General features: G+C 44.6%; 1 protein-coding gene across 1 annotated transcript in view; it reads right to left on the bottom strand.

Annotated features, from left to right (window-relative positions):
• Positions 1-1,017: 1,017 nt before the first annotated feature.
• The window catches only part of LOC140391720 (NADP-dependent malic enzyme-like), a 214,950-nt gene continuing 192,015 nt past the window's right edge, over positions 1,018-23,952 (bottom strand). Inside the window, exons 11-15 of the mRNA XM_072476489.1 lie at positions 23,016-23,121; positions 15,433-15,575; positions 14,083-14,256; positions 12,757-12,855; positions 1,018-3,068 (exon numbers count right to left, since the gene is read on the bottom strand). Coding sequence (XP_072332590.1) covers positions 2,907-3,068; positions 12,757-12,855; positions 14,083-14,256; positions 15,433-15,575; positions 23,016-23,121 — 684 coding nt within the window. The 3' untranslated portion in view covers positions 1,018-2,906. The remainder of the gene's footprint in view (positions 3,069-12,756; positions 12,856-14,082; positions 14,257-15,432; positions 15,576-23,015; positions 23,122-23,952) is intronic.

Genomic DNA, 23,952 nt, shown 5'->3' with positions numbered 1-23,952 from the left:
TGAAGCCAAAAAAAAAATGGCAAAGTGCTGTCCTGCTAAATCGTGCCGCGGTCTTTCTGCAGCCTCTCTTTCTCCCACCATTGGCAGCCATGTCTTCAGCTGTCTATGCTCCATGGTCAGGAATTGCATACGTCTCCCTCCTCCTCGAGTCCCTGCTCAAAACCTTAAGGTTTTTAGCCATGCTTTTGGTCAGCCCTCCAAATATCTGCTCCATTGGCACATAATCCATTTTTAATTATGTCTCTATGAAGTGCTTTTGGACATTTTCTAACATTAAAAGGTGCATATGAATGCAAGCTGATGCTGAATTTAAGGTGGCCTTACATCCCAATAATTTTTCAGATATTTGGAATAGGGAGAGAGAAAATCAGGGAGATTAATCTATGGCAGATATCATTTACCCGTTAATCATTAGTTTGAGATTAGTTTTGGCAGTTATCCAAGAAATGGATAAACTTATGGTTATTTTGAAAGCTGGTTCAAAAAAAGGACCAGAAAATAGGAAAACAAAATTGAACCAATATTTTTTGTATATTTGCCCAACTGAACCAAACCCATTTTTCTGTAAACTTAGCATCAGTTTTCTTAAAATCATCTTTCAAATGATAGGGCACCTTCAAGTTTAATGGAGCAAGCGACTGCATGTTAAGAGTGCGACTCAAGTGCCACCTACTTTATTTAAGTGTGCTGTGATGGCAATGCCAAAAGATACCTGCAGATAGCAGCAATTGACCTTAGTGTTGACATACACAGCCCTGTACTAGCAGCACAGGCCAACAAGACTATTAGGTATCAAATATGTGGAGTTTCAGTAATACAATGTAAAGCATTGCAAATAATTAATTCCACTGTCAATACAGCTTGCATCTCAGGACAGAGACGCATCCCTATGTTCGAGTTTATGTTGAAGCCTTTCTAAAGAAAATTAGTGTATATAGTCAAACAGTCAAGGATTTTCAGAAGTTTTGGCTCCATAATAGTTCTTTTTTTATGGTCACCATTAATAACGAACAGCAATGGGTTTACAGACCATGATTTATTAAACATTTTGTTCTCATACAAAGCACGTCCTCACATGATCCTCAGTTTATATTCATTCCACAATTAGTATAATGGCACCTTGCAACGCAACAGAAATACTTAAAATAATTGCTATTCCAAGCATTACAAAAATGAATGAAATAAATTCATCATGCAAGGGAATATATAAAATATTTCAGCAACAAATGTTCAAAACAAAACACATCTTAGTTTCTTGGTGCCCTCAGCTGATATACACAAGTAATACAAGTATCAGATCAGATGGTTCCAGCACATGCGGCAAACAAAAATAAGAGAAGTAGCTTTTCAGAATGTTAGGTGGCTAACGACAATATTGGATTTTAAGATTCTTTTTAAAAATTAATTTCAAAGATCTCAGTGCTTAGAAATAGGATACATACGTTCCCATTTTCGGGAATGAAAACAGCATCATGCACTCCTGGGTTGGGTGTAGTACAGGCTGAATGCTTTCATCATGCCTGGGTCCAATTTCTGAAAATCATTCCTACTGCATCAGAGTAAGTTATAATTTTCCACTGAATACATCCTTATTGTCTATGGAAGATTATCAATTTGAATGCCAATACCAACTAGGAACAAGGTTGATCATGTCCTAAATCATTTCACATGGGAAAGTTTAACCCATCATAAATGGATGACATTTGGTCTATCAACCTGGACTAAATTCAACCCAGCTCCTAAAGGTGAAAGGATAATTCTCTCTTCTGGATAACTTCCAGGATTTGAAAATATGGTCACAGATTTAGTTTAGACTCCTGGGAACTCCCTTCCATGTGTTATTTGCACTGTTAAATTAGACTCCTTTATTCCAAAGATAGACCAGTGCACAAGAAAAATAGGAATGAAAACTAAAACCGTAGCACGATACATGTGACTCTAGAGCAGGGATGGGCAACCTAGGCTAGTGAGTGAGCCACATGAGAGTCCCTCCTTCATCTCAAGTGGGCTGCAAGATTGAAATCACTTCACTAACCATGACCCTTGAATAAGATTGAATACGTTTAATACCTGCAGAATATTTCCTAAGTTATAGAAAATGCTTAATCAGTCATATATTAACAGAACTGACATCAACCTCAAATGGTAAAAACAAAAGAAATATCTATGCTTGATTGGATGCAGAGGGAGTGCACGGCTCTCTCAGTCAGTGTTGTGTTCAATCAGTGCCCTCCTGACTTCACGTGCCCTTGTTTACGTGCGTATCACTTCAGTAATACTGCAAGGAAAAAAGCTACACAGATGGAAACCAATGGAATGTGGCAACTCTACACATGGGCAACAATCAACAAAAAGTCTCATGGGCTGGACTCAGAACCTTGATAGGCTGCAGGTTGTCATTCACTGCTCTCGGGACAAGATCGTGGCCATGTTCAGGAAAGGAATTTCACTTAATTTTGTGCAAAATGTTCATGAAGCCATAAAACTGTCTTGTGTAAGATTTTACAGTTTAATGAATATCACCCGAGAACCTTTCTTTTGATCTCGTTCATATTATCATGAAATGCAGAAATAGTTTAGCTATTCAAATTGTTCAGCGAGCAGCAATATTTTGCTAAAATGAATAAACATTAATCTGAAGATGAAATATAAAATAATCCCTACAAGTTTAAAAAAAAATGATATTAAAAAATTGATAAATGAAATGAACTTCCACGGGATTACTACTGGGCACCAAGAAGATTTGGTGTTTTGAAATTAATAATGGAGAGTGACTTTCTTTTAAACAGTATTTGTGCTTTTTATTGACACATTGCAATAATAATGTCACAAGGCAGTATGTTTGCAATTAAGGTTACCTGGATTTGATAACATATTCCAGGCAATGATGGGAGTGGTATAGATTACTACACTTTCTGGATTTCCATGGCTTCTTTAGGCCATTTGTAGTTATCCAATACAAAGGAATCATAATCAGGGCTGTAGATTTGAGCACGAATAAATGCTTCCTTGTCCTCAGGTTCAGGGTAATAGGCAGCTAGGTTATTTTTGTAGGCGTAATCCATAATCTATAAGCAAAAAGACAAAATCTTAAAGATAGATAAACAGTTATTGCAAAATTTAAAAGCTTTACTCCCACTGTAAGGTATCAGGATTTAAATCACTTTTGTCTTTCATGGGAACGGTTTGGGGATGAGATACATTTAAATGTTGTGTTCTAAAACAAGAGGAATTCATGCAAGTTTAAAAAGCCACAAGTTGTCATAGAATCCCTACAGTGCAGACGGAGGCCACTCGGCCCATCGAGTCTGCTTCGACCCTTGGAAAGAACACCCTATCTAGGCCCAGGCCCCCATCCTTCCCCGTAACCCAGTAACCCCACCTAACGTTTTGGACCCTAAGGGCAATTTAGCATGGCCAATCCACCTAACCTGCACATCTTTGGTTTGTGGGAGGAAACCAGAGCACCCGGAGGAAATCCAATCAGATATGGGGAGAAAGGGAAAACTCCGCACAATCACCCGAGGTCGGAATTGAACCCAGGTCCCTGGCGCTGTGAGACAGCAGTGTTAACCACTGCACCACTGTGCCGCAGGGTGTAGTCTTGGGGGTCGGGTTTCTGGAGGGGAAGTAGAAAATTTAGGTCTTCAAATGAGAGATTTTTACAAGCACTGGAGACATTATTGCAGTTGTTAGTGCATGTCAGACTGCCTAACGGAACAGGCGACTCTAGTCACACAAACCCAGCAGTGGGGAAGGGGCAATCAGTTTGGGTGCCAGGCCTATTCGCAAATCCCTGAATGGAAAAGAGTCAAGTGCAAGGTATCTACTACCTTATCCACAAAAATGCAGGAAGAGAAAAGGAGAAAAGAGTCACGTATGCCATCAGTCAGGTTTAAAGAGGAGACAGTGTGGAGATGCGGGAACCATGGGCTTTAAGCTGGGATCCAGGAGGCCAATTTTTGCAGTTAGAAATTGTCAAGAAAGAAAGGTAATGTCAAAATTAAATCAGCAGGAGAGGTATTTTCTCCTCGTTCGTCAGGAAAATAAGTAAAATTAACTGAAGTGCTGAGGTTTTATTTACAACGGTCATTCCATTTGTTCATTTGCTGTCTGCAAATTCCAAACAGTTTAATGACTGGTCACAGATCACTAAATTGTATATCAATCCATCTCTTACAAGACTGGAGAATGTAAAAGGGTGTAAGAGAGAAAGTCATCAATATCCAGTTCAAATTATAGGAACCTATTGTTAGACGCCCAGGATTTACTAAAATAAGCACAATACTGTGGATGCTGGACTCTGAAACGAAGCACAGAGTCTGCAAGCATAGAATCATCGAATTTACAATGCAGAAGGAGACCAACCTTCCTGTGGCTTGCCATTTTAGCTCAGCACCTTTCTCTCAGGCGCACTGGGGAGCGGTGGCATAGTGGTATTGTTGCTAGACTAGTAATTCAGAGACCCAGGAAAATGATCTGAGGACCCAGGTTCGAATCCCAACACGGATGGAATTTAAACTCAATAAAATATCTGGAATTAAAAGTCGAATGATGACCATGAAACCATTGTCGATTGTCATAAAAACCCATCTGGTTCACAAAGGGAATTTGCCACCCTTACCTGGTCTGGCCTACATGTGACTCCAGACCCACAGCAATGTAGTTGACTCTTAAATACCCTCTGAAATGGCCTAGCAAACTATTCAGTTGTATTCAACCACGAGAAAAACACAAAAAAGGAATGAAACTGGACGGACCACCCGGCATCGAACCAGGCACCGGAAACGACAACGGTAAACCCAGCCCTGTCTACCCTGCAAAGTCCTCCTCACTAACATCTGGGAGCTTGTGCCAAAGTTGGGAGAGCTGTCTCACAGACTAGTTAAGCAACAGCCTGACAGTCATACTCACAGAATCACACCTTACAGACCAGGGGCGCGATTCTCCGACCCATCGCCGGGGGCTGGCGTGAATCCTGCCCCCGCCATGTCCCAAATTCTCTGCCACCAGAGATTCGGCGGGGGCGGGAACCGCGCCGCACCTGTCGGCGGGCCCACCCCCGGCGATTCTCCGGCCCGCGATGGGCCGAAGTCCCGTCACTGTCAGCCCTCTCCCGCCGGCGTGGATTAAACCACCTTTTGAACGGCGGGACAAGTCGGCGTGGGCGGGCTCCGGGGTCCTGGGGGGGGGGATGCGGGGGGGATCTGGCCCCGGGGGGTGCCCCCCCGGTGGCCTGGCCCGCGATCGGGGCTCACCGATCCGCGGGCGGGCCTGTGCCGTGATGGCACTCTTTTTCTTCCGCCTTCGCCATGGTCTTCACTATGGCGGAGAAGAAAGAGACCCTCTCCCCTGCGCATTCGCGGGGATGACGTCAGCAGCCGCTAACGCTCCCGCGCATTCGTCGCCCGGCAAAGACCTTTCTGCGCCAGCTGGCGTGGCGCCAAAGGCCTTTCCTGCCAGCCGGCGGAGCGGAAACCACGCCGGTGCGGGCCTAGCCCCTCAAGGTGAGGGCTTGGCCCCTAAAGGTGCGGAGACTTCCGCACCTTTGGGGCGGCTCAACGCCGGAGTGGTTCCCGCCACTCCATTACGCCGGAACCCCCCACCCCGCCGGGTAGGGGAGAATCCCGCCCCATGTCCCAGATACCACTATCACCATTCCTGGGTAAGTCCTGACTCACTGGCAGAGTGGCGGCACAGTGGTATACAGTCGGGAGGGTGTTGGTCTTGGTGTCCTCAACATCGATTCTGGACCCCATGAAGTCTCATGACTTCAGGTTAAACATGGGCAAGGAAACCTCCTGCTGATTACCACGTACCGGCCACCGTACTCCTCCATGTTGAACACCATTTGGAGGAAGCACTGAGGGTGGCAGGGGCACAGAATATGCTCTGGGTGGGGGACATCAATGTCCATCACCAAGAGTGGCTTGGTAGTACCACACTGACTGAGCTGGCCGGGTCCGAAAGAACATAGCTGTTAGACTGGGACTACAGCAGGTGGTGAGGGAACCAACAAGAGGGAAAAACATACCTGACCTCACCCTCACCAATCTGCCTGCTGCAGATGCATCTGTCCATGACCCCCCCATGACAGTATCGGTAGAAGCGACCACCGCCATGTCCTATAGAGACAAAGTCCCATCTTCACATTGAGGATACTCTCCGTCGTGTTGTGTGGCACTACCACCGTGCTAAATGGGATAGACTTCTAACAGATCTTGCAACTCAAGACTGGGCCATCAGCAGCAGCAGAATTCTATTCAACCACAATATGCAATCTCATGGCCCGGCATATCCCCCAGTCTACCATTATACCAAGCCAGGGGATCAACCCCGGTTCAATGAAGAGTGCAGGACAGCATGCCAGGAACAACATCAGGCAAACCGAAAAATGAGGTGTCGACCTGGTGAAGCTACAACACAGGACTACTTGTGTACCAAACACATAAGCAGCAAGTAATAGACAGAGCTAAGCGATTCCACAACCAACGCATCAGATCTAAGCTCTGTAGTCCTGCTATATCCAGCTGTGAATGGTGGTGGACTATTAAACAACTCACTGGAAGCAAAGGCTCCACAAATAACCCCATCCTCAATGATGGAGGAGCCCAGCACGCATGTGCAAAAGACAAGGCTGAGGCATTCGCAACAATCTTCTGTTATGGGCCAGGGTTTAGACAACCCCAAAGTGTACCATGGAGTTCACCTGACCCACAACTTTTAATAGATTGTGGTATGGGGATCACACGGCCCACTCTACAGGTGTGGCACAGCAGAAATGGAAAACGTATTTTTTAAAGCAAAACAATGTTTATTCTATGAACTCAAGTTAACCTTTTTAAAACATACAGTGAACATCTGAGCAGCCATTAATTCAAATACAACCCCCAAGGAATATAACACTAAGTAATCCTTCAGCTATCCTTTTAACATCCATAAGACTTTAAACAAAACTTTTAACAGAAGCACATCACATTAAAGTCACTACTGAGAGCAGTTATTAGTTTTAAATCACCAAAGGATTGATTTACAGTTTTTAGATTACAGAGAGAGAGACTAATACCCCTTCTGGCTGTGACTGCAGCTATCCAGCTCTGAAAACGAAACTAAAACACACCCTGCAGCAAACAGCCTAAAACGAAAGTAAAAAGCTGACAGACAGCCCAACTCCACCCACACTCTGACATCACTGATAAACACCCATTTTTTTAAAGATACATTTCTTAAACACCCATTTCTTTAAGGCACTCTCACATGACACTTCAGCCAGAAGTGCCGAGTGGATGATCCATCTCGGACTCTTCTGGCCCAGCATCTCAAATGTCAGTCCTTAGCCAATACGATTCACACCATGTGATACCAAGAAACGGCTGAAGGCACTGGATACTGCAAAGGCTATGGACCCTGACAATATTCTGGCAACAGTACTGAAGACTTGTGCTCCAGAACTTGCCACACCCCTAGCAAAGCTATTCCAGTAGCTACAACACTGGCATCTACCCGGCAATTTGGAAAGTTGACCAGGTGTGTCCTGTACACAAAAAACAGGACAAATCCAACCCAGCCAATTACTACCCTATCAATCTTTTCCCATCATCAACAGTGCTATCAAGCGGCACTTACTCAGCAATAACCTCTCACCGACGCTCAGTTTGGGTTCCTCCAGGGACACCCAGCTCCTGACCTCATTACAGCCTTGGTTCAAACATGGACAACAGAGCTGAATGTCTGAAGGGAGGTGAGAGTGCCTGCCCTTGACATCAAAAGAGCAAAGAACAAGAAAAGTACAGCACAGGAACAGGCCCTTCGGTCCTCCAAGCCCGTGCCGACCATGTTGCCCGTCTAAACTAAAATCTTCTACACTTCCGGGGTCCGTACCTCTCTATTCCCATCCTATTCATGTATTTGTCAAGGTGCCCCTTAAACGTCACTATCGTCCCTGCTTCCACCAGCTCCTCCGGCAGCGAGTTCCAGGAACCCACTACACTCGGTGTAAAAAAAACTTTACATCTTGTACATCTCCTCTAAACCTTGCCCCTCACACCTTAAACCTATGCCCCCTAGTAATTGACCCCTTTACCCTGGGAAAAAGCCTCTGACTATCCATTCTGTCTATGCCTCTCATAATTTTGTAGACTTCTATCAGGTCACCCCTCAACCTCCTTCGTTCCAGTGAGAACAAACCGAGTTTATTCAACCTCTCCTCATAGCTAATGCCCTCCATACCAGGCAACATCCTGGTAAATCTCTTCTGCACCCTCTCTAAAGCCTCCACATCCTTCTGGTAGTGTGGCGACCAGAATTGAACACAATACTCCAAGTGTGGCCTAACTAAGGTTCTACACAGCTGCAACATGACTTGCCAATTTTGTACTCAATGGCCTGGCCAAAGAAGGCAAGCATGCCGTATGCCTTCTTGACTACCTTCTCCACCTGTGTTGCCCCTTTCAGTGACCTGTGGACCTGTACACCTAGATCTCTCTGACTGTCAATACTCTTTGAGGGTTCTACCATTCACTGTATATTCCCTACCTGCATTAGACCTTCCAAAATGCATTGCCTCACATTTGTCCGGAATCAAGGCAGAATTTGACTGAGTTTAGCATCAAGGAGCCCTATCTAAACTGGAGTCAATGGGATTCAGGGGGGAAAATCTCCGCTGACTGGAGTCATACCTGGCACAAAGGAAGATGGTTGTGGTGGTTGGAGGTCAATCATCTCTTACAAGAGAGGATCTAACCATCACCCCTTGACATTCAATGGCATTACCATCGCTGAATCCCCCACAATCAACATCCTGGGGGGCGGGGTTACCATCGATCGGAAACTGAACTGGACTAGCCACATTAATACTGTGGCTACCAGGGTAGGTCAAAGGCTAGGAATCCTACGGTGAGTAACACACCTCCTGACCCCCCAACACTTGTCCATCATCTACAAGGCACATGCCAGGAGTGTAATGGAATACTCTCCACTTGCCTCCACTCAAGAAGCTCGACACCATCCAGGACAAAGCAGCCCACTTGATTGCTCCTCCTTCCACAAACATTCAAACCTCCATCACCGACAAACAGTGGCAGCTGTGTGTATCGTCTACAAGATGCACTGCAGTAAGTCACCAAGGTTCTTTCAACAGCACCTACCAAATCCACGACCACTACCATCTAGAAGGACAAGAGCAGTAGATACCTGGGAACCCCACCACCTGGAGGTTCCCCTCCAAGTCACCCACCACCCTACTTGGAAATATATCGGCGTTCCTTCACTGTCGCTGGGGCAACATCCTGGAACTACCACCCTAACAGCACAGCGGGTGTACCTACACCACAAGGGCTGCAGCGGTTCTGAAGGGCAACTAGGGATGGGCAATAAATGCTGGCCTAACCAGCGACGCCGACAACTCATAAATGAATTAACAAAGCACTGCTGCAATTGCTCCAGTGACCGTGCGCGAGCTGGAGGAGCAGCATCTCAGCATCCGGTTAGGCACGTTGTAAAGCTTGGGACTCGACATCGAGTTCAGCAGATTTAGATTGTGACCTTTTTCCTCCATCTTAAACACCTGTTTTAAAATATACCATTCACGGGGGGCACAATGGTTAGCACTATTGCCTCACAGTATCAGGGATCTGGATTCAATTCAGGCCTTGGGTGACTGTGTAATTTGCACCTTCCCACCATGTCTGCCAGAGTTTCTCCTTCAGTCCAAAGATGTGCAGGTTAGATGGAGTTACGGGGAAGGGGGGGGGGGGGGGGGGGGAGATGGGCCTAGGTGGGTGCTCTTTCCAGGGGGTTGGTACACATTCAATGGGCTTAATGGCCCCTACCTGCACTGTATGAATCCTATGGTTCTACGATTGCCTCAATGCAAACCTCCTCCTCCTCCCACACCAGGCCAACAGTCTTTTGTTTTTAAAAGTCGCTACTTGTTCTTGCAACCTCTAAGCTCTAAAACATTCTCCGTCCCCTCAGTTCTGATGAAGAGCCAAAGGACTCAAAACATTAACTGTGCTTTTTCTCCTTAAAGACGCTGCCAGACCTGCTGCGTTTTTCCAGCATCCTCTGTTCTTGACCCGGGTTTCACTATCTGATTAGGTATTGGAAACCCCTGAACCACAATCACATCAGAAGTAACCAGCAGTGTCGTACCTGATAAAATGCCAAAGCATGCTTGGAATTTGCAACTTCTGCATTATGAAAATTGAAGATATCTTCAATTATGCACAATGTACAATACAGGAGATATATTGTTTACACAGTTGTTCTATTCCACATATTACAGACAAAAATATCCAAAAGAACAGTGTGTAGTGACATATATTTACAACCAGTGATCTGGGCAGGAAAATAACATTCTGAATTTCTTCACTGAAATTTGAATCCATATGGAGAGGCACAAAGAATGTGGGTAACATTAGACAGGGCACAGACGTTTTAATAACAATCATCATTACTGTTCCACAATTGACAGCAAAATATGCTTGAAAACAGGATGAGTAGCTGCGGTTGCTGTTTCGCCTGATGGTGGCAATCCCTCTGCATTTTTGCAATATTATAAAGTGCCAGATTGTACAGCACACAGCAATCCTGTTTGCTCATCACCCCCATCCTTGCCTACCTACATTAGCTTTTAATCCCCTGTGCCTCAAAATTAACATTCTCATCCTCACATTTAAACCTTAACTTACCTTGCTGTTGTCTGTAATTTCCATCAACACTATAACCCTCTCTTCCTGAACTTCTCTTTCTGTATTTCTGGATTCCCCCTCTCCTCATTGTGTCTCAGAATTGGCAGCTGTGCCTTCAGCCACCTTGGCCCCACACTCTTGAGGGCGAAGCTCTCTCCCATCTCCCTCTCCTTCAAGATTCTCCTTAAAGATCCATTTTTGATCACCAATCCTAACTAATCTTAATCATTAGTCTCAGTGCCATTCTTATTTATCAATCGTTGTGAAGCATTTTGGGACTTTTTCTATAATGCACTAAAGGCACCACATAAATGCAGGCCATTATTATCGCACCCAGGTTCATTTCCCCAATGTATCCAAATTAGCCTGCAGTATATATATTTTGTATAAAGTTCTAACTTCTGCACAATCCTTAATGTTAGCAATAAGTTTGAGTTCTGTACTTATGTACTTCTGTGCTTCATCCAAATCATGAATAACAATGGTGAAGAGCAATGATCTAAACGTTAATCATGTTGTAAAGAGGCAGTGGCGTTGTGGTACTGTCGTTGGATGAGTAGGCCAGAGACCTAGGGGAATGCTCTGAGGACCCGGCTTCGAATCCCACCAAGGCAGATGGTGGAATTTTAAATCAATAAAAATATGGAATTCAAAGTCTAACAACCACAAAACCATTGTCGATTGTCATAAAAACCAATCTAGTTCACTAATGCCCTTTAAGGATGAAAATGTGACTCCCGATTTACAGTCATGTGGTTGACTTTTAAGTGTCGTCTGAAATGGCCAGCAAGCCACTCAATTCAAGGGCAATTAGGGATGGGCAATAAATGCTGACACCCACATCCCATGAATGAATAAAAGAAAAGCCACGTCGGAGTGGCCCAAAACCCATAGCTGCGTAGGTTACTGGCGCACTTTGCAACTCAGTGTAAAACTTGACCATTAATCCCACAGGAAACAACCTTAAATTAACAGTGAAACCTCAGATCTTTCCAAAATTGATGGCACTAAACAGTCTTCATAATTTCTTCTGGCAATATTATAATTCCTAGGGTCGGACTGCACCTTCTTTTGAATATAGGGACCACATGATCCCTTCTCCAATCTATGGAAATAATCCCAGGCTTCTCGCTTTTTTAGTTTCACCTAACAGAGAATACTTTCTATGCAGACACTCTTATCAATAATAGTCAGGTTTGCTTTAAACCTTTTGGTTGACTCCATGGGCGGGGTTCTCCCGAATCCCCCGATGGCTCAACGCCGGCGTAAACAAATGGCACGACCACTCCGGCGCACTTCCGGGGGCTAGGCCAGCGGCGGAGGGGTTGGCGCCGCACCAAGCGGCGGCGAAGGGTCGGCGCAAGTTAGCGCAGGCGCAGAACCGCCGGTGTGGTTCCGCGCATGCGCAGACCGGCCGCCGTATTCTTGCGCATGCGCAGAGGTGTCTTCTCCGCGCCGGCCATGGCGGAGTCCTGCAGAGGCCAGCGCGGAAGGAAGGAGTGCCCACACGGCAAAGGCCCGCCTGCAGATCAGTGGACTCCGATCGCGGGCCAGGCCACCATGGGGGCCCCCCGGGGCGAGATCCCCCCCCCACCCCCCGAGGACCGCATCAGCCGGCCTACCATCCAGGTCCCGCCATATGGGACCATGTCCGATCCACGCTGGTGGGACTGGCAAGAAAACCGACGGCCGCTCGAACCATCGGGGTCCAGAGAATTGCCGGGGGGGCCACTGCCAACGACCAGCGTGGCGTGATCCCCGCCCCCGCCCGAAAACCTGCGCCGGAGAATACAGCAGCCGGTGTCGCAGCGACGGGGCGGGATTCACACCGCCCCCCCAGCGGGGGGCCGGAGAATCCCGTCCCATTGGTGTGATCCAGAGTTACAATGCTGCAGTTGCAAACTGCTTTAAATAAAGGAACAAAGAATGGGGAAAAAAGTGGGATTGCTTATTCCCAGAACACCGCTGACCATGTCTTGGTTCTACTCTTTACCGCTGAAATTATAGTTGTTTTTTTGAACTGCGATAGTTTTAAATGTTTTTAACAAACAAAAGTATTGTTTACCTCTGTGGCAATCTTGAATGAAACATCTCTGATGGTGCTCAGCGGTGGGTACAGACGTCCTTCTGCAAGATCCTTCTCTGTTACTAGGTCAGCAAGAACCTGGGCAAAGAAAAAAATCAAATCAACGCAACTAGGCTTCATTCAGCATAAAAACAGTGGGAACGATTATCACTAATTTACCTCTGCCACACAAGTTGTTTACCACAAGCATCTGTTTCTTCTTCAATTGTTAAAAAATAAAGAATTAAAGTCCTTTTCTGCAAGCCTTACTGCTGGGTTAAATTTACTTTTCACAGGGAGGGAACACATGTAAACTTAGAGGGGCCCACTATTGAGCTGTATTGTCATTCCCCTAGAAGCTAGCTTTATAGTGGCATTCAGGATACCTGGGTATAGGTCCTCCATTCCACGCTTGGTGAATGCAAGGAGGACTGGAGATGGAAAAGAAAAGCGAAGAAAACTACAAAAGGAGGATTCTGAATTCACCATTGAAGATATAATTACTAAAGCTTCTGGTAAGATGCAAGTTTTGATAATTGCTGAATGAATAACAGGATACAGACATGAGATAATTGTGCTCCAATACATCATAGCAGTGACAGTACCACCATATGTATTCCACAAACAGTGTCCCAGGTCCCAAGCTGGCTAAAGGACACAAACCTGTGATTGTAATATGTGCTTTACACTTGCATATGGTGCCACAATTGCAAACATCACTACAGTTCTTGCATTTACTCGTGTCATGGTCATTTATGCTTCAAATATGCATAATCATATAGATATTATATAATATACATATATGTCATCAATGATTGGGAGTTGAAGTTGGTGAGGGATCATCCTACACATGAATATATAACGCTAACCATTTCAAATTGTATAGTTCCTTGTATAGAAAGTAGTCTGTTTCTTTTTCTTTAAAAAGAAGGGAGTTGTGTAATAATTGAGATCAGAAACCAACTTTTCTTCACTATTCTTGCATGATTACAGGAAAATAAATAATAAATAATCAGATTGCTGAATCATTTTCCCTCCAGCTTACTGAGGCTGCAAGTTAAAAGTGCAATGTAGTTGATAATTTTTGATACATCAAAATGCAAACGCAAGTTTTGCTTTTCTTTCTTGAATGTCTCCCTTGCTTGTAAGAAGGCATGATAGTCAACAGCTACAGGGAGAAGTCAACTTTTCTATTAATAATACAGCTGCACATTCATACTTGCAAAGAAGAAACATTTTTGTTCAGCCATCAACTTAAAACAGGAAAGAAACACTAATTAAGCATTTTGTAGTAATTCCAGAAACTGTGAGTTCACCGATGCAAACCTCAGCTGAAATGAGGAAGATCGCCTCGTCTATGTGCTTCATTCCACATGTGATAACTCCAAGTGCAACTCCAGGGAAAATATAGGCATTGTTGCCCTGACCTGGGACAAAGGTACGACCATCAGGAAGGGTTACAGGATCAAATGGACTGCCACTAGCAAATATTCCATGGCCCTGCAGATATTAATAAAATATATTAACTAATATGCCAATTAATAAAGATATCAAAAATATTTTTGTATTCTTGCTAAGCATTTTTTATAGAATTTATTGTTTCAGTAGTGCATTAGAACAGATGACGTTACTGTTAAAGAATGTTTGTCAACAGAATGTCTCTCTGAAATCTTTCTGAATGTCGAATAAATATCCTTAAACCCCCATTCAATTATTCATTACCTTACTTAAAAAAACCAGATACTAGATTGGAGCAAGAATAGATTAGAAACTATGGTCTAAATCTTCTTGGCTCATTGAGATTAGGCTGAGAGGTGAGAGGGCTGGCATTGAAAGGGGAGCCCAACGTCTTTCCATACCCATGAAATAACGTCAGTGGAAGGAAAATTAGTACCACTTCCCACCCCCACTAGAATTTTGCCTGGGATGGGAGTGCCCATTGCCATGTCGGGAGACGGTCAGATAAACCTTAACGATCCTCCAGTAGGTTCCAAGGAATAGGAGCCAACCCTTGATTGGTGCTATAATGTCTAAAGGGTGGTCTCCTGTGGCAATGTAACCCCACCCCCACCTATCCTGATTGCCAGGGCCTGCCTATCTCACCCCAGCTAACCCCAACAAAACTCACCTCTTATAGATGGTGCTGTTGAGGACGCTAGCCCTGCAATTGGACCTGCATCTCTTGGGAGCAGGCCACCATCCTAAATGGACAGTGGCCCAAGTGGTGGCCTCTTAATTGGCTGTAATTGGCAAAAGGGTTAATTCTTTAACCCTGACAACCACCAGAAAGGGGTTTGCCTCTCACGTTTTAGTCCTGGTATCAGGCTTTCTATGTCCCCCATAAAATTCAGCACTCTATTTCATCAAATTAAGTTATGTAGTTTGAGATTGTGCAATAAATTGATCTTTTGTCAGACTTATGCAATTAAAGTGCAACTGCAATGACAATACTGGAAACTGAAACTGTTGAGTGATTTGAAAATGATATTGACTACGCTATTGTTTAAAGAATTCTTAAAGAACACAAGAAGCTTGTATTTCACCTGGGTGGAAACTTACCCAGGTGAAAGCTAATGCACCCCACAAAAAAATTAATCTCATCCAATGCATTGTAAAATGTTTTCAAATAAACTGAGAACTTGGTTTGAAGTAGCAAATATAGTGTGGATTTCTTACGTCACTCAGGCGATAACAGTCCTCTGCTGTGCACTCTGACTTGCTCGTAGGATTACTCAAAGCAAAAATAATTGGATGTTTATTGAATGAAGCCATTTCCTTTAATATTTGCTCTGTAAAGGCTCCCCGAACGGCTGCTACTCCTGGGAAAATACAAAGTAAGAATAATGCAGCTATTCAGCCTCAACAGTTTTGGAGATTTAAACATATTCAGTGTCTCAGATCAGTACTGTTTTCCTGCAACAATGCTATCTGGAACGTTTCCAGGGTCAGAAGGGAGCAAAATGGCAGCTTTCATCTGACAATTAAAATGAGGAGGAGGTGGTGAGAGGGGGAGGTGGTTTAAAACCTTTCCTCTTTTCATAAAGGGTAATTTGAAATAACCATTTGCAACACGATGCAGTACTTTAATACAGTAGCTGCAAACATTGACAATGTGTCTAAAGCAGAGCTTTTGTCCTTTGTCAATTAATGAATATTCTAGCTGCATGATGAGATAGTACACAAAATTTAAAAATCAGTTTACAAGTAATTTTAAAAGTACTTTCAACTTGTATCAGTTGACCAAGGGTTAAAATAGAAAATGACTTCTATTGCCCTTTTCAAGAACGGCGGAGATGATTGACGATATGACCATGCAAGGTCACATAGTCCAGAAGTTTCTTCCTGTATGCTAATCAAATTCGACATGATAAAAGCATTAGTAGGAATGAGAAGCATGGACACAGCGTGAAGTTTTGATTGTCAAATCATTCAATTCATTCATTGCTCCATTGTATTCTTGGGGCACAGCCTTAGCACTTCTCTGGCTTCATGCATCCAACATTGAACTCACCAGAGTTTGCAGTGCCTCTCTTTTAAATGGGGCAAGCGGGTGCAATCACAACTACACCCTCGCTGCCAGTGACTTCCCGTACCCACTCAGCCTTTGAAAGTGGGGCTACCCTTCTGATTATGACTCCTTTGGCTCTCAATAAGAAGGCCAATTTGCAACATTGAAAAATAATCCTGATGTTCAAAGTTCAAGTCACTTTCCTGGTCTGGTGTGTACTGGTGAGGCTCACATCTCCTTTTGTACACCTGCAACCTCTACTGGAGTCCACCAATACTATTGATCTGAAGCTGAGCATAATGGTACTTACCTATGAATTCAGTCATTTAAATATTAAAATATATAATTTCTCAAAGGACTGTAAAGCTATTTGCTTTACTACTCATAACTTGAGTGAAATGCCATTATTTCAAAGATGAACAATACTGAGTGCACAGGAATGAAAAGTTGGGGAATTCCTGCCACCCCATCTCTTTTCCATATGATTTCTCTCCAGAACAGCACTGCGTTCTCTCTCCCTCAGCGTGGACCAAACTCTTGGAGCCAGTCCTTGTTGTTTTTTGTAAAAAAAAAAGAGTCCTGCATTAGTTACAGTTACAAACAAGAGACATGGAGTGAGAGACACCTTCCTGGCAACTAACCAAGACTGAACCCGGTGGTTTGACCTCAAGATAAGCTTCCAACCTCATAACTGCACCATCACTAAGCCCATCTAATTACCACCTTTGTAACGTTATTCAATGTCATCTCTGTCTCTGCCCATCTGCTGCTGAAACCCGAATTCATGCCTCTTATTACCTTTAGATTTAACTATTCCAATGCCCTCCTGGCTTGTTTCTCATACTCGACTCTGTAATGTTGAAGCCATGTGCTGTCCATGTCCATTATCACCCATGTGCTCACTGGCCTACAGTGACTCCCAGGTAAGCAACACACCAGTTTTAAAATTCTTATCCTGGTTTTCAACCCCTCCACAATCTTTCCCCTCCATATCTCACTAAACACCTCCATCCCCATGCCCCTCCTAGATATCTGCAATCATCCAATTCTGGCCTCTTCAGGATCAGTGATTTGAATTCCTCCACCAATGGAGGCCGTGGCTTCAACTGCATAAGTCATTAAGTCTGGAATTCCTTCCTTAAACCTCTCTGCCTCTCTTTCTTCCTTTAATATGCTCCTTAAATGCTTCCTCTTTGACTAAGCTTTGGCCATCTGACCAATATCTCCTTATGTGACTTGGTGTCTAATTTTGTTTTATAACAATCCTATGAATCGCCTTGGGGACTTTAAAGGCACTATATAAATATAAGCTATTGTATTATTCTACACCAGGGGCGAGATTCTCCGACCCCCCGCCGGGTCGGAGAATCGCCGGGGGCTGGCGTGAATCCCGCCCCGCCGGTTGCCGAATTCTCCGGCACCGGAGATGTAAATGTAAGCCTACTTGTGACAATAAAGATTAACCAAAATAACAAAAAAACAATGTGAGGTTATCCACTTTGGTAGCAAAAACAGGAAGGCAGATTATCTGAATGACCATAAATTAGGAGAGGGGAATGTGCAACGAGGCCTGGGTGTCCTCATACACCAGTCGCTGAAGGTAAGCATGCAGGTGCAGCAGGTGGTAAAGAACGCAAATGGTATGTTGTCCTTCATAGTGAGAAGCTTAGAGTACAGGAGCAGGGATGTCTTGTTGCAATTATACAGGCCCTTGGTGAGGCCACGTCTGGAATATTGTGTGCACATTTGGTCTCTTTATCTGAGGAAGGATGTTCTTGCTATAGAGGGACTGCAGAGTTGTTTTATCAGACTGATTCCTGGGATGGCAGGACTGACGTACGAGGAAGGATTCAGTCGATTACAATTATATTCACTGGAGTTCAGAAGAATGAGGGGGGATCTCATAGAAACCTATAACAGGACTAGACAGGGTAGATGCAGGAAGGATGTTCCCGATGGTGGGTGTGTCCAGAAACAGAGGTCACAGTCTGAGGATATGGGGGTAGACCATTTAGGACTGAGATAAGGAGACATTCCTTCATGCAGAAAGTGGTTGGACTGTGGAATTCGGTGCCACAGAAAGCAGTTGAGGCCAAAACACTATGGGCTGGATTCTCCGCTCCCCAATGCCAAAATCGCGTTCGGCGAAGGGGCGGAGAATCCCCAATGACGCCAAATGAAAAGCAGAGTACTCTGGGAGTACGCCGCGCCACGTATCCATGAGACCCGCCCCGCGATGCTCCGTCCCCAACCGGCCGAATTCCAACGGCGTGGGACTCTCATGGTCTCACCCGTCGCCACGGACATAGCGTGGCGGCTGTGGACTCAGTCCTGCGCCCCCACAGTCGGGGGAGGGCCGATCTGCGGGCGGGGGGGCTTCATTTGGTTTGGAGGGCACTGTTGGCGGGCGGTCCGGGGCGAGCGAGCGGCCGAAGGGGTGCAAAGTCTTTGCGGTCCGGGTCCATGGGCTGAGACCGCCATGGGGCATGGTGTGGCCGCTGCAGGCCGCCATCGTACGCATGCGGGGCCAGGTACCCGGAAATGCTCAAGGCAGTGTCGACAGCTAGAGCTGGGAGCTCTAAGCTGCCTCCCTGTTAGCGCCAGCAAAACGGCGAATCGGTGGCCGTTTTGCGCCAGTTTTCCTGGCATAAAACATCACCATTTTCATGCCGGCGTGGGGTCTCAGTCTCCCAAATGGAGAATCCAGCCCCATGTTTTCAAGAAGCAGTTAGATATAGCACTTGGGTGAAGGGGATCAAAGGATATGGGGGTGGGGGGGGGGGGGGGGGGGAGGCGGGATCAGGCTATTGAGTTGGATGATCAGCCATGATCATAATGAATGGAAGAGCAGGCTCGAAGGGCCGAATGGCCTCCTCCTGCTCCTATTTTCTATGCTTCTATGTAAACTATAATCAGTTCCCACTGTTTTTCACAAAGGTGGGTCATTTTCTGGAAGCAATCCCAAACAATTCTCCCTATCCCTTTGGCACCAGCTTCAGCAATGTAGAAACATGCAAGTTTGTGTTTTATAACCTCAAGAGTTTAACTCCAGATCGTCTTTACAAGATCTTGTTCACGAAGAACATAGAAACTATAGTCAGGTTAAGCAAATCCTACAGTTGCAGGGAGGGAGCAAATGACAGGAAAAAGCTTAAGTGCAGGAAGGTTGTCGCTGATGTGTAGTGTTTAAGCAAAGGAAGTGTACCAGCAATATGGAACGCCTGATTTCTTCCACTCTATGTTCATAATCACAATGAGAAGAATAGAAGTGACCAGGAAAATGCAGTAACTGACAGAATGGAGGGTGGGGTGGGTGGGATGGAGAACACTGGATGTCAGATACTGAGACAGGATGGGCTTTTGCTACCTAGACTAAATTTATAAAAAAAACAAGTTGATTGAAAAATAGAGACAATTTGGCCAAAGAAAATATAGGTGACACCCATCATTCACCAACAAGATTCAATACAAAAGATCTAAGTCTCAGATTACCATGGGACAGGCCTTTTTGACAGTCAGCAGCACGTTTTCTAATATTGGAAAGAATTGATAGCACCTAAAATCTATGCGTTCATTAGAAGTAAACGTGTTCATTTAAAGTAAATATATTTCTTTGCTTAAAACCATAGACAAATGTTACTAACGGTGTGGGCTACAGGAACACTAAAATATCAGAAATAGCGGTTGTATCCTGAAGAATGCTGTCCTTCAACAACTCTCACCATTATCTTCTTGAAAATGAATATTTCTACACCAGGTTTTGATGATGTTTGAAGTATGACAGCAATTGCAAGTCTATATGATAATCCTACACTAATCAGTCTCTACAAATTAAAAATCACTGAACAAATCTCTCTATTTTAAAAAATTCCACAAAAACGTACAGACAAAAACAATATGCTTAAAGCTAACTCTAACTGATATTTTATTTTAAAGGAGTTGGTAGTACTGAATTTGAAAAGAGAGGCATGTTGCCGAATCCTTTTTTCTTACACTCATCAGGACAAATGCAAGAATGCCAAATTTCAAACGCTCACAATTTATACCACAGGGGGAAAAGGTGCTGATTGCTGGCAAATTGACTTTGATTGGCTGAGGAGTTGCCATGGAGAAAAAACATGGGACTACAGGTTCCCCATATTTGTGGGTAATTCAAAAAAGGTGCAAGGCTTGATCATATTCTTTTTGTTTGCAGAGAACGGGGGCCCTGTGTATGAAAATATGCTGATTCTAGCAAGTGTAAATGAGCCACATTACGAGCCTGTAATTAAACACTTTCAGATACTTCATTCATGAACAACAAAGGATTTATATACAAGAATCTACATGACCAGCATTTTGCTGCTAGTTCTGGAACCCCCCACCAGGTGGTTCCCCACTCGGAGTCCTGATTGGTCACCAAGGTCAGGTGACCTTAATCTGCTGTGTTGCCCTTAAAGGAATAATCATGACGAGAGCTCAACTGGTTTTCTTAAATTGGTTGTTAGTGTAGCTATTAGTGCCCTCAATTGTTTAGCAAGCACTGACAAATCGCAGAATCACGTAATTTCATAGAATTTACAGTGCAGAAGGAGGCCATTCAGCCCATCGAGTCTGCACCGGCTCTTGGAAAGAGCACCCTACCCAAGGTCCACACCTCCACCCTATCCCCATAACCCAGTAACCCCACCCAACACTAAGGGCAATTTTGGACACTAAGGGCAATTTTGGACACTAAGGGCAATTTATCATGGCCAATCCACCTAACCTGCACATCTTTGGACTGTGGGAGGAAACCGGAGCACCCGGAGGAAACCCACGCATACACGGGGAGGATGGGCAGACTCCGCACAGACAGTGACCCAAGCCGGAATCGAACCTGGGACCCTGGAGCTGTGAAGCAATTGTGCTATCCACAATGCTACCATGCTGCCCATAACATTTCTGACGCAGAATTTATGCCAAATGGTATCCTCAAGAAACAATAGTGCCCAAAGGGTGTGTTAAACCTGCACAGCTTTGTGCTCGCATTGAGCTGCCAGAAGCCTTGTGACGCATCCAACTTGCTAAAACATGTCGCTCCAGCCATTTTTTATGTTATTTCCTCCCTCCTCGGAATCGGGTAGTGCTCCCACTTTTTTTTTTAAATTTAGAGTAGACAATTATTTTTCTTTTCCAATTAAGGACCAATTTAGTGTGGCCAATCCACCTAACCAGCACATCTTTGGGTTGGGGGGGTTAAACCCATGCAGACATGGGGAGAATGTGCAAACTCCACATGGACAGTGACCCAGGGCCGGGATTCGAACCCAGGTCCTCAGTGTCGCAGTCCCAGTGCTAACCACTGCACCACATGCCGCCAATTTATCACCAATTTATTAACAACAAGAAAAAAAAATCTTATTTGCAAACTGACATAATTGAAGCATATTCTAATATATTCTATCATAGTCTGGATATATTGGAATAGGTGCATTAATTGGAACTCTGAGAAACTTGGGTTGAATTTTAAAGGTGGGTGTACTGCTTGATCCCTCCCTGGAACAACATTCTGCCCTGCAGTGATAACACACAGAGTGCAGCCTAAACTTCCGTACCTCAGTAGATACAAGTCCTACCCTCGAGAGCTGCTTGCAAATCTGATTGACCCTCAGCTCTATCAGTCCTGGCAGTGCCAGAACAGAACAGTGGGCACCGTCAGGATTGCAAGCATCTCCACAAAGAAAAACAATGGCGACCTGAGCGAGGCAAGTCCTAGGATTTTAAGGCGGCAAGCGATCAGGTACACAAAACGGCAAGGCTTTGGAGGTTGGTCAGGAAGTAACAAAGTGAGACAGGGATGGCCCAATGTGCAGAGGGCGCCTTCTAATTGATGCACTCACCACGCCCACCCCCATTTCTGTCCGCTTGTTCAAAATAGTAGTTTGATAAATGGCTTTTGCACTCTGGCTCACCTACCATTGCACAGCATTTTATAGCAGCGTGGGCAGATTAAGGTGCTTATTTAGCATTTAACTGGGCAGTTAAGGGCCAGAATAGGCCTAAGTGTGGGCGGCCAAGTGTGTGTCTTACCAGCCCCTGCCCCGTATTATGGAGAACGTATAGGGTGTGGGCGGGAAAGTGGTGGGTTGGCGGGAAAGCGGGCTATCCACCTGATATAATTCACCCCTGCTGAAAACACTCCGAGCCTTCAGCTTACTTCCAAGTGCATTGTAGGTCCAGTTTTGGGCTTGGATTTTATATTTGTGTTTTTTTACGTGAATCTGGAAATGGATCCTCTGTCTCCAGAGACAATGTTGGGTCTGGTCAGATCCAGTGTGTTTCATTTCCCCTAAGACGGTAAGCACAACAGTGTTACTGCCCCAGAGGTAACAACTTTTTATCAGATAAATGTAGCTATAAATGTAAACTGACTGGAGAAGGGCTGCAGGAAATGGGACGGGTCAGTGCCATCAGTACTGAATTTGAGGTTATTTTTGTGTTGTGGATTCAATTACTATGGACTACATCAATACGTCTCAATCCAATTCCATTAACACCACAGCCCTAATCTGCCAGGAGGTAGTACATTTTCATTCCATTGCCCTGATTCCAGACGTCAAAAATTATTTAAATTTTGATTAAATTGTACTAAAGGATTTAGAAAGTCCCCCATTTAAAAAAAAAACCTCCAGATTTGTCCAGTTTAAGATAGATTAATAAACTGTTTCTTATTCATGGCAGTACAGTGTGGTAATCTGACATTAAAGATCAGTATGAACTTCAACTGTACCTATTAAAGCTGTTGGTTTAACTTCACTAACAACTTCTGCCAAACTTTTCATTGGTGGATGATCCTGAGCAAACATCTCCTTTTCATGGGTCAGGTGGCTTCTTCCCTGAACAAAAGCAGAAAGAAGAATAGAGAATAAGATGATTATTGACATCATGGATGTAGCACATCCACTTCACGTGCAACACTTCTGGCAGACCCTGCCTCTCATGGATTGGTCTCTTCACCCATCAGCAAAAGTGCAAGCATCTCCACGAAGAAAAACAATGGCGACCTGAGTGAGGCAATTCCTGGCATTTTAAGGCAGCAAGCGATTGGGTCCACAAGGACGGGAGGACTTTGGAGGTTGGGCAGGAAGTAACAAAGTGGGGCAGGGATGGCCCAATGTGCAGAGGGCACCTTCTAATTGATGCACTCACCACCCCCACCCCCATTTTTAAAATAAAAATTTAGAGTAGACAATTATTTTTCTTTTCCAATTAAGGGCCAATTTAGCGTGGCCAATCCATCTAACCTGCACATCTTTGGGTTGTGGGGGTGAAACCCACGCAGACATGGGGAGAATGTGCAAACTCTACACGGACAGTGACCCAGGGCTGAGATTCGAACCCGACTCCTCAGCGCTGCAGTCCCAGTGCTAACCACTGCGCCACATGCCGCCTCAGCAAAAGTGCATCCTATAAAGCCTCCCCATCCCCAAAGGATTTACTGCGGGTTCTTATATTTTATGCAAATTGAAGGATGCCACCACCAAAGACAGTTAACAAATCAAATTTCACACAATTTTTTTCTTGCACAAGATTTAAGAGTTAAACAGTTGTTCTAGGTTCAAACTATCAAATCATCAATACTGCCACAAAATTAGATGTGAATTAGCAGCATTTGGTTTTCTATATTTGCTCTTAAGCAGAACATCATGTTGCCATTTACAACAACT

The sequence above is a fragment of the Scyliorhinus torazame genome, chromosome 15 (genome assembly GCF_047496885.1).
Source record: "Scyliorhinus torazame isolate Kashiwa2021f chromosome 15, sScyTor2.1, whole genome shotgun sequence".
Lineage (NCBI taxonomy): Eukaryota > Metazoa > Chordata > Chondrichthyes > Carcharhiniformes > Scyliorhinidae > Scyliorhinus > Scyliorhinus torazame.
This window is presented reverse-complemented; position numbering and strand designations above follow the sequence as displayed.